Here is a 14,734-nt window from a genome sequence, read left to right as displayed (position 1 = left end):
TCACCCCCCAGGGGGGATGGTCACGCCGCAATCCCTTCTCCTCCATTCCCCTCTCAGGATCTTGGGCACGCACGCACATGCGCCTGGCGTGAGTTTTAAGCCACTGGGTCTGGGACGCGAACCGCGGTTGACTACGTGGGAGTCCAGCGACATAGCCATTACGCTAACTGCTGGTTCCCAACACGCAACATGAATTTCAAGCCACTGGGTCCAGGACTTGAGCTGTAGTCAGTCACATGGGAGTTCAACACTTAACCACTACACCACATGCTGGCCCCAATGTCTCTGCAGTTTTGCTGTTGTCCCACTGCCCGGACAGAACTGGCATCTAGGACAGTTGTGTAACTGACAGTGGTTAAATAAAGGAATGGGCTTCTGGTCTCTCAAGAAATGTGGAAAACTCAGCGTGTCCTGTAACCAGCATTTCTAGAGGCCTGGAAAGCTGGGCAGTTCAATAGCAGAATCTTCTCTCATCTCAGTTACTTTATTTGCACAATAAACAATGAGAAACTTGAGTCGTGGCCTTTGGGGCCACAGGAAGGTCAAAGCCACGGGGGCCGGCCCTCATGGGGAGCTGTGGTCAGCGTGTTGTGGGGATCGGTGCTGTTCTCCAGCCCATGTGGTGACCAGACTCGGGGTCTCTGTTGGTCCCCAGTTCCCCAGGTAAACAGGGCAGGTTACGACGTGGCTGGAAGCAAAGGAACACAGGACTAGGGTCCAGCCTGCGTCGGACCCTCGATACCTGCCACAGAGGGTGCTCAGAGCGAGCCTTCTGGGTTCTGTCCTGGCTCCCTGCAGTCCCCGCCCGGCTCCACCTTACCAAGCATCTGGTCAGCCGGACTGAGGCCTGCCCAGCTCCAGGGGCTCTGAGGCGGGTGAGGGGCAGTGAGAGCTCCCAGAGGCTGGACAGCACAGCCTCAGGTCCTGGTCCTGCTGCCGGGCCCATGTGGGCCAAGGCCCAGAGGAGGGACCGGCTCGGGCTCCTGGAGAGCCCCTTCCCCAGAGTGCTGCCCCCACGCCCCAGGAGGTCTGACTGAGGGTGTGTGTGGTTCCCCCCAGGGCAGTGGAGGAGGAAGCGGCTGTCGGGGCCACATACTGTGCGAGGCTGGATGACCTGCTGTCCCGCTCGGACTTCCTGCTGGTGGCCCTGAGCCTGACACCCCAGACCCGCGGGCTGATTGGCCGGAGGGAGCTGAGGCTGATGAAACCGACCGCCATTCTCATCAACATCAGCAGAGGTGCGCCCATGGCCTGCCCGGAGCCAGGGAGAGACCCGGGGCCTGATTGTGTTTCTGGGAGCCTGTTTCTGAATGGCTGCAGGGTCTGGACATGCCCCCTGGACTGGAGGCAGGAGAGTGAGGGAAGTTTATTCCGAGGCCCTCCTGGTCTTGTCTGTGTCACTTAGAAGGTCAGCCTAGTAGCAGAGGGGCAGGGATGCTGCAGGTGGGGCTTGCAAGTCCCAGCCTGGGCACCTAGGCCACGTGGTGTTTTGTCCTCAGTGCGATCATGCAGAACTGGCGAGGGCGGGCCCCTGGGCCCTCACTGTCAGAATGGCCCAGTGTGGCTTTGGCCGTTGGGCATGGGCTTCCTGCTCCGGAAGCAGGAGGTCAGTGCTGCTGCCAGGTCTCATGGTGAACTGCACGTGGCGTCTGAAGAGAAGCACGGTGAAGTCTTGTCTACATGGGTGTGACACACGCAGGCCAGGCCTGACGGCACGTCCAGCCATGCTCACCAGCTCAGGCTGGAGGATGAGCTGGGACAGACCAGCCCCCTGCACGCTGCCGAGCTCGGTTCTCACGTCTGCATGTAATGCCTGGGGCAAGGCAGGCTTGGCTCCCAGAGACACACTCCCTGGGGAGGCTTACCATAGCCACACGGCACGTGGGGTATGCCATGTCAGGACCCCGGAGCGTCAGCCCGGTACGGTCCACGGAGGGCAGTGCTCGGGGCCGTGGCCCTCACAGGTCTCGGCCTGACAGAAAGCGCTTTCTCAGTCTCTGCCACTGAGCAGCCCGTCCTGCTTTGCATTCGAAGTCATAATTATGCATCGTTCTTGTGTCTCTTTAGTTTTTATTTACTTATATATTTATGTTTCTGCTGTAGGGTGCATGCCCTCACCAGAGAGAGACAGAGAGAGGAAAAATGAAAAATCACTCCCCGATCTCTTCTCTCTCTCTCTCTTTTTTTTTTTTGGAGAGGTTTTTGCCATAGGGCACGTGCACTCTCTGGACAGACAGACAGAGATAGAGAGACAGAAAGCGAGAAATCACCCCCCAGGAGGGATGGCCACGCCACAACCCCTTCTCCTCCATTCTCTTCTCGGGATCTTGGGCACGCACGCACACGCGCCCAGCATGAGTTTTAAGCTACCGGGTTCCGGGACGCGAACCACGGTCTACTACGTGGGAGTCCAGCGACATAGCCATTACACTAACTGCTGGTCCCCCTCCTGTTTTGGTTATAAATGCACATACCAAACTGCTGTTTAGGAGCCCTCTCAGCTTAACCCCGTGCACGTGTCCCATGGCGTGAGTCAGGACCCAGGCGCTGGGAGCCGAGCACTTGGCCAGCGCGAACCACAGCCGCGTCCTTCCTGCAGGGTGAGCGCCAAGGGTTCAGGGGCTGCACATGCGGGCTTAGCTTTCTGTACCTCGTGGCTCAGACCTGGCTTCTATCAGACTGGGCTACGTGGCACTCGCCGGTCCCCTTCAGACTTCAGATGTGTCAATGGGACGGAGCTGAGACGTGTGAGGAGTAGCTAGTGTGGCCACAGCTGCCTTGTGCTGTCCAGTGGGGATGAAGCCATGTCTCTGGTGCAGGCCTGGTGGTCGATCAGGACGCTCTGGTGGAAGCTCTGCAGACCGGGGTCATTGCAGCTGCGGCGCTGGACGTGACGTTCCCGGAGCCTCTGCCAAGGTGAGCAGGCCAACGCAGTCAGCATCTCCTCCCTCTGCACGGTAGGGGCGTTGCGTGTCCTGGAGAGGCCGGGCCCAGACATGGGAGCAGGCACCTTGGTGGCGTCCACCTCCAACTCCTCGAGACCCTGGGCATGTGCACCAGCGTGTTCAGGTCAGCCAGGGATCCGCGCCCCTCCGGCCACGTGGCTTCTGGCCACCGGGCGTGTGCGCTGCAGTTTCACAGATCCTTCTGATAACGAGGCACAGTCCTCGACACTGGCCACGGTCAGCCTTGCAGCCCTGCTGAGCCATGCAGCCATAGGGTCTCGGCCTCGCAGAGCCTGAAAGGCCTGGAGACCTGTCCCCTGGGGGCAGAGGCTCTTCTGCAGGTTGTCCGGCACTCCCATGGATGGGGCTCAGCACATTCCAGGCACCGCCCCATGGCTGAGAGTCATTGTGCTGTCCTGGTGGGCCATACCGCCCTCCTGCACTGTGGTCCCTGGCCTGCCCTCTGCAGCACTAGTGTGGGCTCTTGCTCTCGCTCGCTCTTTCTTTTAGTTTGCTATAGAGCTCATGCACTAGCCAGAGAGAAATAGAAACAGGGAGGGGAGGTCAGAAATCACCCCCAAGAGGAGATGACCACGGCTCAGTCCCTTCTCCTCTGTTCTCCTCTAGGAATTCTGGGCACGCATGGCTGGCATGATTTTCAGTCTGGGACTGAACTGCATAGTCAGCCCGTGGGATCCCACCTCCTCACCTGCCTGGCCCATGGTCAATTTTTTTTTTTTTTTTTTTACAAATCCTCATGCAGTTACACATCAATCTTGCCATCTTTGGGGGCTAAGGATCCGCATACCTGTTAGCTGTAGCCCACATGACGGGATTCCCAGACACAGCTACTGTACTGCCTTCCCATTCACACGAGCAGTTTCAGGGTCCCAGGAAAACCTGCTCCTGAGGCTCGAGCCCAGCCCACCTGTGTGCCTGACCGCCGTGGAACGTCAGCACTGGCATCGGCCGTGTTTGTCCCTCTTGTCACACCCATATGCTCAGGGTTTAGTCAGCTACAGTTGGGACTGTTACCCCTCAGTTGTTGGTTTTAAGATGTTTCTCTTGGACCAGCAGTTGGTGTAATGGCTGTGTCACTGGACTCCCATGTAGTCGATCACGGTTCGAGTCCTGGACCCAGTGGCTTAAATTCATGCTGGGCTCGTGTGTGTGTGTGCCCAAGATCCCGAGAGGAGAATGGAGGAGAAGGGGTTGCGGTGTGGCCATCCCCCCTGGGGGGTGATTTCTCACTTTCTGTCTCTCTGTCTCTCTAGTGAGCACACACGCCCTATAGCAGAAACCTCTTCCCCCGCCCCCGAAAAAGAAAAGAAGCTTCTCTTTATGTATGCTGGTGTGTGAGCATACGCACTGAGGGCTAGTGTTCTCTGCAGGGTCTGGCCGTGTCGTGATCCTGGTCCAGCACACCTGAGCATGTGCCCAGGTGTACCAGCTGCCGGGCAGGGGTCTGGCTCTCTGGAGCCGCATGTCACCATGCACAGGGGCCTGGCCACCTTGCCCGCTCTTTCAGTCCGTGTGTGGAACACTGTGTTTATTTTTCTTTCATTTATTTGCTCATGTGTTTTTCCCCCAGCAGTCTGGCCGGGAGGACTAGCCCTGCTCCGCCTTACTGGACCGGTCCTTGCTCCTCACCCCGGTTTCTGTCCAGTAAGCAGTGACTGTCAGCGGGTGTTTGATGTGCAGACCAGTGTCTGAGTTTACCGAGAGGGCCACAGAACTCAGGGGTCCTGAGAAAAACAACTGTGTGTCAAACCTAGAGGTTCTCTAACTGCGATCGAAGACCTCTTGAGGGATCTGTGACGCAGTTTCCATAGCGCTATAAGGTGCCATCTGGAGCCTTACCTTTTCTTTTGAAGCACAGAGGAATCCCCGGAGGCTGATGGCCCATGGCAGTGTCCTGGCTCTGACGGCCAGTAGTTACTGATGCTTTTCAGTTTCAATTTCTTTCTTTTTTTGTTTTTGTTTTGTTTTGTTTTGCCATAGGGCATGTGCACTGCTGTGGGGGGGGGGGGAGAAATCCCCCACCCTTCTCCCTTCTCCTTCTGGGATTTTGGGCACATGTGCACACACACACAGTGTGATTTTCAAGCCACCAGGTCGCCATGTGGGAGTCCAACACTTTAACTGCCACGCCACCTGATGGCCCCAGTTTAATCTCCGGTGTACTAGATACAGCCCACATAGCAATGTCCCTTGGGTTTCTCAATATTGACAGTAAAGCCCTCAGACCAAAAGTTTGAGAACCACTGACCTACAACAAAAAATAATTTTAATAAAAATTAGAAAGCCTGAGCCTTTCAGGTAGTTAATTGTCCACTTACTTGGAAACCTAGAAGTTATGTGACCATCTCCGAAATTACTTTTTTAATTTTTTTTTTTTGGAGAGGTTTTTGCTATAGGGTTTGTGCATTCACCAGAAAGCGAGAAATCACTCCCCCCCGGGGGGTGGCCATGCCGCAATCCCTTCTCCTCCATTCTCCTCTCAGGACCTTGGGCACGCGTGCACACGCGCCTGGCATGAGTTTTAAGCCACTGGGTCTGGGACTCAAACCATGATCGACTATATGGGAGTCCAGCGATATAGCCATTACGCTAACTTCTGGTCCCCCAAAATGACGTTCTTACTAGACCACAGCTAAGTCACTGGGCAAACTCCAGGGTCATATCACAAAGCTCAGCCTAACTGAGCAAGCGGTGCCCATACTACGTTGTGTGTGGAATAATTTTCATAGCCAAAATATTTAATAGTTATTTTATAAATAATTTAATCTTTTTTGCTTAAAGTTATTTAATTTTATTTGTTATTATCATTTTTTAAAATTTGACCAGGAAGAAAAAGGGAAAGTGAAAAAGAAAGCCATCAGGTCTGGGACTTGAACCGTGATCAGCCATGTGGGAGTCCAGCACCTTAACCACTACACCACCTGCTGGCCCCAATAACTTAATCTTTTTAATGTCCATGTAAATCTCTGTTCTCTATACAATATGTTTGAGTTTTCATCTTGATTTTTTTGGGGAAAAATTTTGTGGCTACTAACCATAGTTGTGCTCTCTTGAAAAAATTAAAGTAGAAAATGTGTTGTAATTCAGGGATAGTACTCAAGTATGCTTTGCTTTACAAATTGATTACTACCGGGGCCAGCAGATGGCACAGTGATGAAGGTGCCAGACCCTCACCTGGCCAACCACAGTTTGAGACCAGGGCTCAGCGGCTTAAAAATTCACACCCGGTGCTGTGCCTATGTGCCTGAAATCCCAAGAGGAGAAGGGACTGTGCTATGGGTCCTCCCTTGGGGATGATTTCTCACATTCCCTCCTATCTCTCCTAGCAAGCTTATGTGCCCTATGACAAAAAAAAAAAAAAAATTGTAAGATTATTTTTTAGAAGATAATTCATCTTCCTATGACACCAGGGGTCTACAAGATTACTTTCTGACACGATTTGCTACAAAGATTCATAAAACTCAGAAAAGCTGCTCTACCCATAGTTGTAGTTTATTACAGTGAAGGGTACAGATTGAAAATAGCAATAATAGATGCAGCTCAGGCTCCCATGCTGGGCACGTGCAGGCGTGTGCCCATAACCTCGAGAGAATGGAGGAGAAGGGTGATGTGCCTTAGCTCTGGGGCGACTTCTCTCCTCTCTGTCTCTCTCTGGGCACCTTTAGGATGCACACACCCCACAGCAAAAACTGGGAACGTGGAAAGGGCAACAACAGAAGCTGCACAGAGTGGCGTCCAGGAGAGGCCATGTGCAAGCTTCTAGCCGTCTCTCCCTGTGGGACTGGGACAGACACACAGCAATGAGCAGGTTGCGTTTCCCGCCAGAAAAGCTTACCTGAGCCCCACAGGCTTGGAGGGTCTCCACGCGGCCTTAGCTACCTGGTCTCTAGCCCTTCTGGAGGTCAGACTGACGCAGTGGCCCAGGTGAAGACCACGCCTTCCCCGTAAGTTACAGTTAAACATCGGGTATCACACAGGGCCCCGAGCCAGTACACAAAGATGCTCTTGGGCCAGCCCGTTGCCTGGTGCCCACGTGAGCCACATCCCACATGGCCGACTGCACAGCTGAAGTCCTAGAAAAGCACGCTGGGTACAGAGGTGTGCATGCCGCAGTCTTGGCAGCAGGGGAGGTGAGGAGACTGTGGACGATCATTCCCCATGGGGGAGCTTCCTCACCTTTCCTCTCTGTCTTTCTCTGGTAAGTGCACGTACCCCCTGGTAAAAAAAGAAAGAAAACTATAATCTGGCAGGAAATCTTGGCCTCTCTGGGTGCCGTTGGGATCCGATCCAGGACCAGTGGTGTGTGTGGCGTGTGCAGGAAGCACCCCAAGGCTGCCCGCTAAGCTAATGCTTTACTGCATAAGACACTGACTGCCCTGGCCTGGCTGTGACTCTTACAGCAAAACCACCCCATGTACCTGACCTTGTCTGGTAGTCTACGTGACGGCTGCACCTGCCTGGCCTTGGGAACCCGTGTCTCGGTGTGAGATCCTTGACATTGGTGTTACTGTATGACTTACCTCCCTGGAGTCACTGCATCTTACCAACATGGCCGTGGCATGCATGTCACAGTGTGCTCACAGCGTGACCCAGTGTCACCACGGGACACCCCATTAACAATCACTGATGTCCTGTGCCTCCCTGGCAGAAGCAGCCTCGTCGCTGCACCAGACACTGCTGTGAGCCGTGCTAGCACAGCTGGCCACCGCTTGGTCATGTCTGGGCCGCAGTCAGGGAGACACAGCCAGTCACCCCATCTCCGTGCATAGGTTCACACGAGACTGCCCGCGTCCGTGTGCTTGCTGTGTCATAGCAGCCCGCCTCTACCCCCTGGGCATGAGCAGTGGTGGCTAGCCCTGTCTACCAGCCATCCTAGGCGAGGGCAGTCCTGGTGCTCCGAGGTAAGTTACGAGCGCGTCTAGAGAACTCGCAGGGGTTTGAGGTCCATGCGATTCTCATAGGTGTGCCCCTTGAGCCTCAGCCACTGCGGGACCCCTGCCCCGGTCCTTTCAACCTCTGTCCACATGAAGATGGTCGGGAAACCCTGCCGAGTGGTGCTGCCACCCTTTGCTAGGTGGGTTTCAGTTACCTGTCACCATGTCAGTGTGCCGGCCACCTCACTGTGCCTTCTTATCTTCCAGGCTGGCCTTTGCCACCTCTCTTCTGGAATAAAACTCCCTCTAATTTGCTAATTCCAGTTAATAACGATCTTCCCTCCAAATGCCACTTTCTCATTCAAAGCGAAATCAGGGCCAGCATGGTAGTTAAGGCAGCTGGGTCCCACGTGGCCCACCCTCAGTTTAAATCTGGACACTGGCCTGAGTGCCCAAAACCCTGAAAGGGAAAAGACTGTAGCATCATTCTCTACGGGGAGTGTTTTATCACCAGCAACCCTTCCCCAGAGAGCACATGCCCATTCAGTTTGCCCCATGCACCTAGACGAGCGTGCATCTCCCTAAAGCCCTTCCTGTCGGGGCCACTGTATTACCACTGCACGTCATCCTTTGTGTTCAAAGTGGCCTGAGTGCAGGCTTGATGTGTGTTCTGTACCCCAAATGCTGGGCCTCCCATCCTAGGGCTACATGAGCAGTGAGTGGGCCTCTGTGGGGTGCGTGTGAGAACCCGTGGGCCTCATGGGGCCTTTACTGTCTCAGGGCAGGGTGCTGCCCAGAGCAGGGGAGACCAGACCACGAAGCTGACAATTCTGAACAGCTTCCTGAATTAATCTGTATTTCAGAGACCACCCTTTGCTGAAGTTGAAGAACATCATCCTGACGCCTCACATTGGAAGTGCGACCCACCAAGCCAGACGACGGATGATGGAAAGCTTGGTTGAGGGCATCCTGGCTTCTCTCAGTGGCCTTCCTGTTCCCAATGAAGTGCTTGCCTGAGTGATCTGTATGGACTGAATTCAGAGGGATGAAAGCGGCAGACTAAATGGGGAAAAAGGGACATTTTCTATACTTTGTACATGTTAGACCCACCATATAGACTTGTTTATTATGATTCTATTATGATTCTGGCTGGAAAGCCTTGAAAACAGGAGGAGGAGGAGTGACGGCCAGGACCGGGCCAGGACCGGGCCAGGACCGTCCGAGGCTCTATGCCCCCATCTGCCCACTCCTTCCTGACAGCGCTCAGGTGAAGTCTGCTGTTATCATTCATAATGAAACAGCACAGGTACTATCCAGTCTTAGACTGAATTTTGTTTAAAACCTTGGGCTTGGTTTGAATTTGAATTAAAACCCTGAGTTGTGGGCCAGCAGGTGGTATGAAAGGGCTGGATTCCCACATGCCTCACTGTATTTGGAGTCCCAGACTGGGCAGCTCAAAATCACAAGTGAATGAGTGAATGGATGTTTAAAAGAAAGCCCTGAGCTAGGCCTGAGAGTTTCCTACTGGACTGTTACTTTCCATCCAACCCGTTAAATTCTGATAGCTTCTTGGGTTGCATATTCTGCCTAATACCATAACGCTATCCATTCTTTTTTCTCCGTCGTCCAACAAATAATTTTTGAGAACCATCGATGCAGTCTTGTTCCAGGAGCTAGGGCTGCCATAGAAAACGCAATCTTTGCTTTGGGGCTTATTTTCTAAAGGGAGCAGCAGTCAAAACAGTGGCGTGGTCGTTAAAGGCGCTGGACTCCCACATGGCCCACTGCGGTTTGAAGCCTGGACCTGGCGGCTTGCTTTCTCGCTTTTCCTCCCCACCGCTCTCTTCTGGTCAAACTGAATAATAATAATAATAAAGTTAAATAAAATATTACAAGAAACCCCGGTAGATCAGCCTTTGCCAGCAGGAGGCAGGAGCAGGGAGAGCACGGAGCATGGACGGCAGGGTCGGCTTGCAGGATTCTCGGGTGGGGAGGATTACCGGCTGGGAATGACCACCTCTCCTTTGGAGCGGTTTCGAGCCTTGTCCTTTCCAGGAGGGAGCGCCCCGCACGGAGGACGCCCCGCACTGCGCTTGGCCTGTGTGGTGTGCGGGCACACTTCCGTGCGGGTTTCCTGGATCCAAATGAATTGCGCTCCAATTCTTCACTTTCGGGCGCCTGGCTGTTAGTGCGCGTCCCCCGTCAAGTTCTCCCGCGACATCTGCCGCCCGGCAGGCCTCGGGTGGGGCCTCCGGGCCACTGGACCCTGACGGACGCCTGGCGGCCCGCACCCCGCCTGCCTGCCTGGCTCCGCCCCTGGCTCTGCTGACTCCACGCCCCGGCCCCGCCCACCTGCACGCTGGCCCCGCCTTCCGGTCCGCCCCTCAGACTCCGCGCCCTGGTCCCGCCCCGTTCTCACGTCGCCCTGACCCCGCCCCGGGTATACATCGCCTCAGCTCCGGCCCACGTGGCCCGTCTCCCGCCCTGGTCCCGCTCCTAGTCCCGCCCCCGGCTCCGCCCCATCTGGCCCCGCTCCGGGTGTGCGTCGTCTCACCTCCGGTCCACGTGACCCGTCTCCTCTCCTGGTCTCGCATCTGCACGGCCGCCCAGCTCGGCGTCCGGTAGGCTCCCGGCTCGCCTGGCCGGCCTGACAGCATGGGCCTCCGGGCGCCCGCCTGCTGGCTGTGGGGCCACCGGGCGGTCCTCGGCGGTGCCGTGCTCGTTGCTTGCGGCGCGCGAGGCCTGCACGGCTCCGCGGTGTCCTCAGGAGCCTGCTCAAGAAGTTTGCAGCGAAGACCAGGTGGGGCCCGGGCGCGCCTGCGGGGGCAGCGTGGGTGTGGGAGGACGGGTCCACGGGGTCCTCGGGATGCGGGAGGGTTCGATGTCCACGGGGGCGGTCTTGGGGCGGGAAAGGGGTCCTGGGGCGGGGTAGGGGTCCGGTATCCATGGGGTGTCCTCTGGCGTGGGGGATCAGTGTCCACGCGAGAGCAAGGGAGGGTCCGGTGTCCACACGGGGTCCTCGAGGCTGACGGGTCGCCAGAGGTCCCAGTGCGCGCACACCCCGCCTTCTCTGGTCTCAGCGGGGGCGACGCCACGTTAGCCAGGTAAGAAGGAAGAAAAGCGAAGCGACAAACATGTTCACTTTGATTCTCGTAGCGGAAGCTCTCAGGGGGCCAGTCCCCAGATAAACAGCAGGGCGAGGGGGAAAAGGAGGCCTTTTCTCTGGCCCCTCTTGGGGAGTAGCGCTTGTCAGGATGATTGGGTTTGCAGTGCCGGCCACGAACACCCCGGGAGCCAGGGAACCCCTAGGGTGGGCCACCTGGCATGCTGTGTCACCGGGTTCAGGACCGGAAGCTGGGAAGGTGGCGGGAGCCCCAGACCAGCCTGGGGCTCAACCATGACCCCAGCCCACCGCGGTCCCTGTCCCTGCCGAGAACAGGGTGCAGTTGGAAGAGTGTTGGGCAGTGTCTTTACGCTGCCCTCTGCTGGACCTAGCCCAGAGGACCAGGTCTGGGTTGCAGAGCCCAAGTGGAACGTGTGCTTGCTTTTTTTTTTTTTTTTTTTCTGGAGAGGTTTTTGCTATAGGATGCAGGCGCCCTTCAGAGAGACAGAGAGATAGAAAGCGAGAAATCACCCCCCAGGGGGGATGGCCACACCGCAGTGCCTTCTCCTCCATTCTCCTCTCGGGATCTTGGGCATGCACGCACGTAAGTCCGGCATGAGTTTAAACCGCCAGGTCCAGGACTCCAACAGCTGCCCGGCCGACTACTGTGGGAGCCCAGCGACATAGCCTTTATGCTAACTGCTGGTCCCTGTGCTTGCTTTCTTTAGAGAGATTTTTGCTATAGGATACGTGTGCTTGCCAGAGACCGAGTGAGTGAGAAGTCACCCCCAGGCCACCCTGGGTGTCCGTGGAAGTGGCTCTCAGCCCGAGGTGGTGCTCACAGGCAGGCTGGCACACAGGAGCCTGGCTCTGGTGGGGGCGGAGGTCGGATTTAACTAAAAGCAGGCGGTTAGGGTCCCTCCCCTCCCCTACAGACTGCGTGGTGTAAGTAAAAGACTGTCTAGACCCCACCGGCAGCCCCCCGCGCAGCCATGCTAGCCCAGCCTCTTTTTTTTTTCTTTTTTATAGTTCTTTTTTAAGAGTTATTTATTTAACTTTATTTATTTATTAATTTATCTTAATTTGACCAGAGAAAGACACAGAGAGAGAGGGAAGTCCAGAGAGAAAGCTACCAAGTCGGGGCTCGAACTGCGGCCGGCCCTGTGCCCTCACCAGCATGCCACTGGCCGGCCCCAGCAAGCCCTCAGGGCAGCTTGTGCAGCGCCGTAAGGTGCCGTCAGTCCTGCCCAATGTTGCTTTTTGTCCCTGTAGAAAGAAGTTTTGGTATGAAGGTCCGTCCCTGGGATCTTACTTGGTGAGTGGAGTCACCGCTGTGGACCAGCTTCACCCTGTGGGGATGCCTGGCTCGGGCAGACGGGACAGTGTGCACACGTGGGGGAGAGCAGCGGCCGCCTAGAGCACCCGATCTCGCGGTGTGGTGCCCACTGAGTTGCTAGTACAGGCCGAGCAGCGACCCGTGGACAGCGGCCGTCAGGAGCACACACGCACTACACTGTCACGGGGGCCAGGCGTGGAGCCCCTGCTCTGCAGGGCTGTGTGTGGTCGCTTCTCAGTAGCCCCTCAGAAGGTACACTGGCAGCACTTGGGGGCCTGGGGAGGCCAGGCACGGTCCAGGGTGGGTTGTGACCCCGGCCTGGCCAGAGGGATGGCCAAGATGCTGGTGTGCCCGCCTGGGTGCTTGCCGTGCCTGGTCTGTGTGGTAGGGAGCGCGTGTGGGACTGACGCACCCACAGCCTGTGTTCTCCCTGCGGAGGCTGGCAAGCCGTCAAAGTCGGAGGCCTTCGTGAAGGCCCCTAGGAAGACCAGGCGGGAGGACCACGTGCGCCTGTGGGCCCTGAACGGCCTTCTGCACAAAGCCCTGGCCGATCTGCTGTGCACCCCCGAAGTGAGCCCGGAAGTCTGTGACCTCAGCGTGGAGCTCTCGAAGGTATGCGGGGGTCTAGAACCGCCAGCCTGGCCTGCCAGTTAGAAGGAAGCCCTTGTCACTTCTGAGGCCTTGGTTAGGGCTGCAGAAGTGACACCATGTCTGTCCCAGAGGGCCAAGGACAGGCGGAGGGGTCTGGGAGTGGCCCATAAGCAGACGGTGTCACTGCATACTGCAGGGCCTTGGGACACACTTCAGGCAGTGTGACGGAGGCCCCCGAGGGAGGCTGGGTGCAGTGGGACAGACCCCTTCAGCCCATGTCCCGATGTGGAGAAGGGTGGCCCCTCTGGCCCACTGGGGTGAGTTTAGCCAAAGAGACACCCAGGAGGATTGGGGCGGTCACCCATGAGGATTGGGGCACTTTGGACACGCTCTCCAGAGCAGGGGACATGAAGCAGTGTCCGGGCGGGTGGCCCAGCGGGTGCCGGTGGGGCCTGGGGGAGGGGGAAGGCACCGCACCCGTGAGCATGCAGCTGTAGTGGGCCCCAGAGCAGGGGTCCAGGGCCCTGGGAGGCTAGGGAGGTGGTGGGATGTGCGAGCGGCCGGCACCCTCCCTGACGCTGTCCCTTAGGAAAGCTGTGTGCCCGGGACAGTGACGAGCGGGTGGGGTGGTGGCTCCTAGGTCTCCCTGAGTCCAGACTTCTCCGCCTGCCGCGTGTACTGGAGAACGAGCCTCTCCGCGGAGCAGAACGCACGCACACAGGCGGCCCTGCAGAGGAGTGCCCCGCACCTGAGGTGAGACCACTGTTGCCCCTGCCTGCTCACTTGCTGACGCCTCACGTTCCCACGTGCCCCCCGTTGGTGGAGCTGGGTCTCTCAGGAAGTAGCTTTGCTGCGGACTCAGAGCGGCAGAGTGGTGCACGCCTTGAGAGACTCGTAGTCTAAATAAATTCAGCAAAGGAGGGCTGGGGGTTCAAGAGAACGCGAGCAGCCTCCTCTTGTATTTGTTGTTTGAAGATCAGATCACAAACACTGTCAGACTTAGACGTAAGTAGGGATCTCTTCCTGGTAAGCTCTATCATACATATTTATGATGAAGAATTGTTTTTTTGTTTTGTTTTGTTTTGAGAGGTTTTTGCTATAGGGCGTGTGCACTCGCCAGAAAGACAGACAGAGACAGAAAGCAAGAAATCACCCCCTGGGGGGTGGCCACACCACAGTCCCTTCTCCTCCATTCTCCTCTCGGGATCTTGGGCACGCATGCACATGCGCCCGGCGTGAGTTTAAGCCACCGAGTCCGGGACTCAAACCGCAGTCGGCTACATGGGAGTCCAGTGACATAGCCATTACACCAACTGCTGGTCCCAGGATTTCTTTTTTTTCTTTTGAGAGATATTTTTGCTTTAGGGCCGTAGAAATAGACAGGAACAGAGAGACAACAAGCAAGAAATCACCCCCGAGGGGGATGGCCATGCCTCAGTCCTTTCTCCTCCATTCTCCTCTTGGGATTTTGGATACACACACACACACACACAAACCCGGGGTGAGTTTTAAGCCATCGGGTCCAGGACTCGCACTGCGGTCGACTGCGTGGAAGTCCAATGACGTAACCATCACACCATCTGCTGGTCCCTGTGATGGAGAATTCTGTAAATATACAGTGGACAGGAGAGGATAAACATACAGATAGCAGAATTTCCCCAAGCAAGACTGTCTTTAAGAAGGGAGTTAAAGGTGTACTTGGAAGCACAGTGCAGCATGCAAGAGTTATGATGTAGTCTCACAGGGCGACCCCGTGACTCGGCCTGCTCTGGGAAACAGGTCCTGAGACCGGAGCCTCCTGTGCTTGAGGCCCCCACGTGCCGGGTCACTCAGGGTGGTCTTTAACTCTTGCTGGTTTTTTTTT

The 14,734-nt window shown here is 56.3% G+C and overlaps 2 protein-coding genes across 4 annotated transcripts in view; both read left to right on the top strand.

Annotated features, from left to right (window-relative positions):
- Window positions 1-9,306, top strand: part of LOC102474663 (glyoxylate/hydroxypyruvate reductase B) — a 25,546-nt gene extending 16,240 nt beyond the window's left edge. For all 3 annotated transcript variants that reach the window (XM_006165766.3, XM_027767211.1, XM_006165768.3), the window contains 3 exons: window positions 1,060-1,238; window positions 2,820-2,916; window positions 8,704-9,306. In XM_006165766.3, the coding sequence (XP_006165828.1) occupies window positions 1,060-1,238; window positions 2,820-2,916; window positions 8,704-8,857 (430 nt within the window). In that variant the 3' untranslated portion in view covers window positions 8,858-9,306. The remainder of the gene's footprint in view (window positions 1-1,059; window positions 1,239-2,819; window positions 2,917-8,703) is intronic.
- Window positions 9,307-9,793: 487 nt separating this feature from the next.
- Window positions 9,794-14,734, top strand: part of RBFA (ribosome binding factor A) — a 9,403-nt gene continuing 4,462 nt past the window's right edge. The window contains exons 1-5 of the mRNA XM_006165775.3: window positions 9,794-9,826; window positions 10,495-10,640; window positions 12,216-12,258; window positions 12,718-12,891; window positions 13,511-13,623. Of these exons, the coding sequence (XP_006165837.2) occupies window positions 9,794-9,826; window positions 10,495-10,640; window positions 12,216-12,258; window positions 12,718-12,891; window positions 13,511-13,623 (509 nt within the window). The remainder of the gene's footprint in view (window positions 9,827-10,494; window positions 10,641-12,215; window positions 12,259-12,717; window positions 12,892-13,510; window positions 13,624-14,734) is intronic.

This window comes from Tupaia chinensis, unplaced genomic scaffold, assembly GCF_000334495.1.
Source record: "Tupaia chinensis unplaced genomic scaffold, TupChi_1.0 Scaffold144022_1, whole genome shotgun sequence".
Classification (NCBI taxonomy): Eukaryota; Metazoa; Chordata; class Mammalia; order Scandentia; family Tupaiidae; genus Tupaia; species Tupaia belangeri.
The sequence above is the reverse complement of the archived record's forward strand: the minus strand, read 5'-3'. Positions and strand labels throughout refer to the sequence as shown.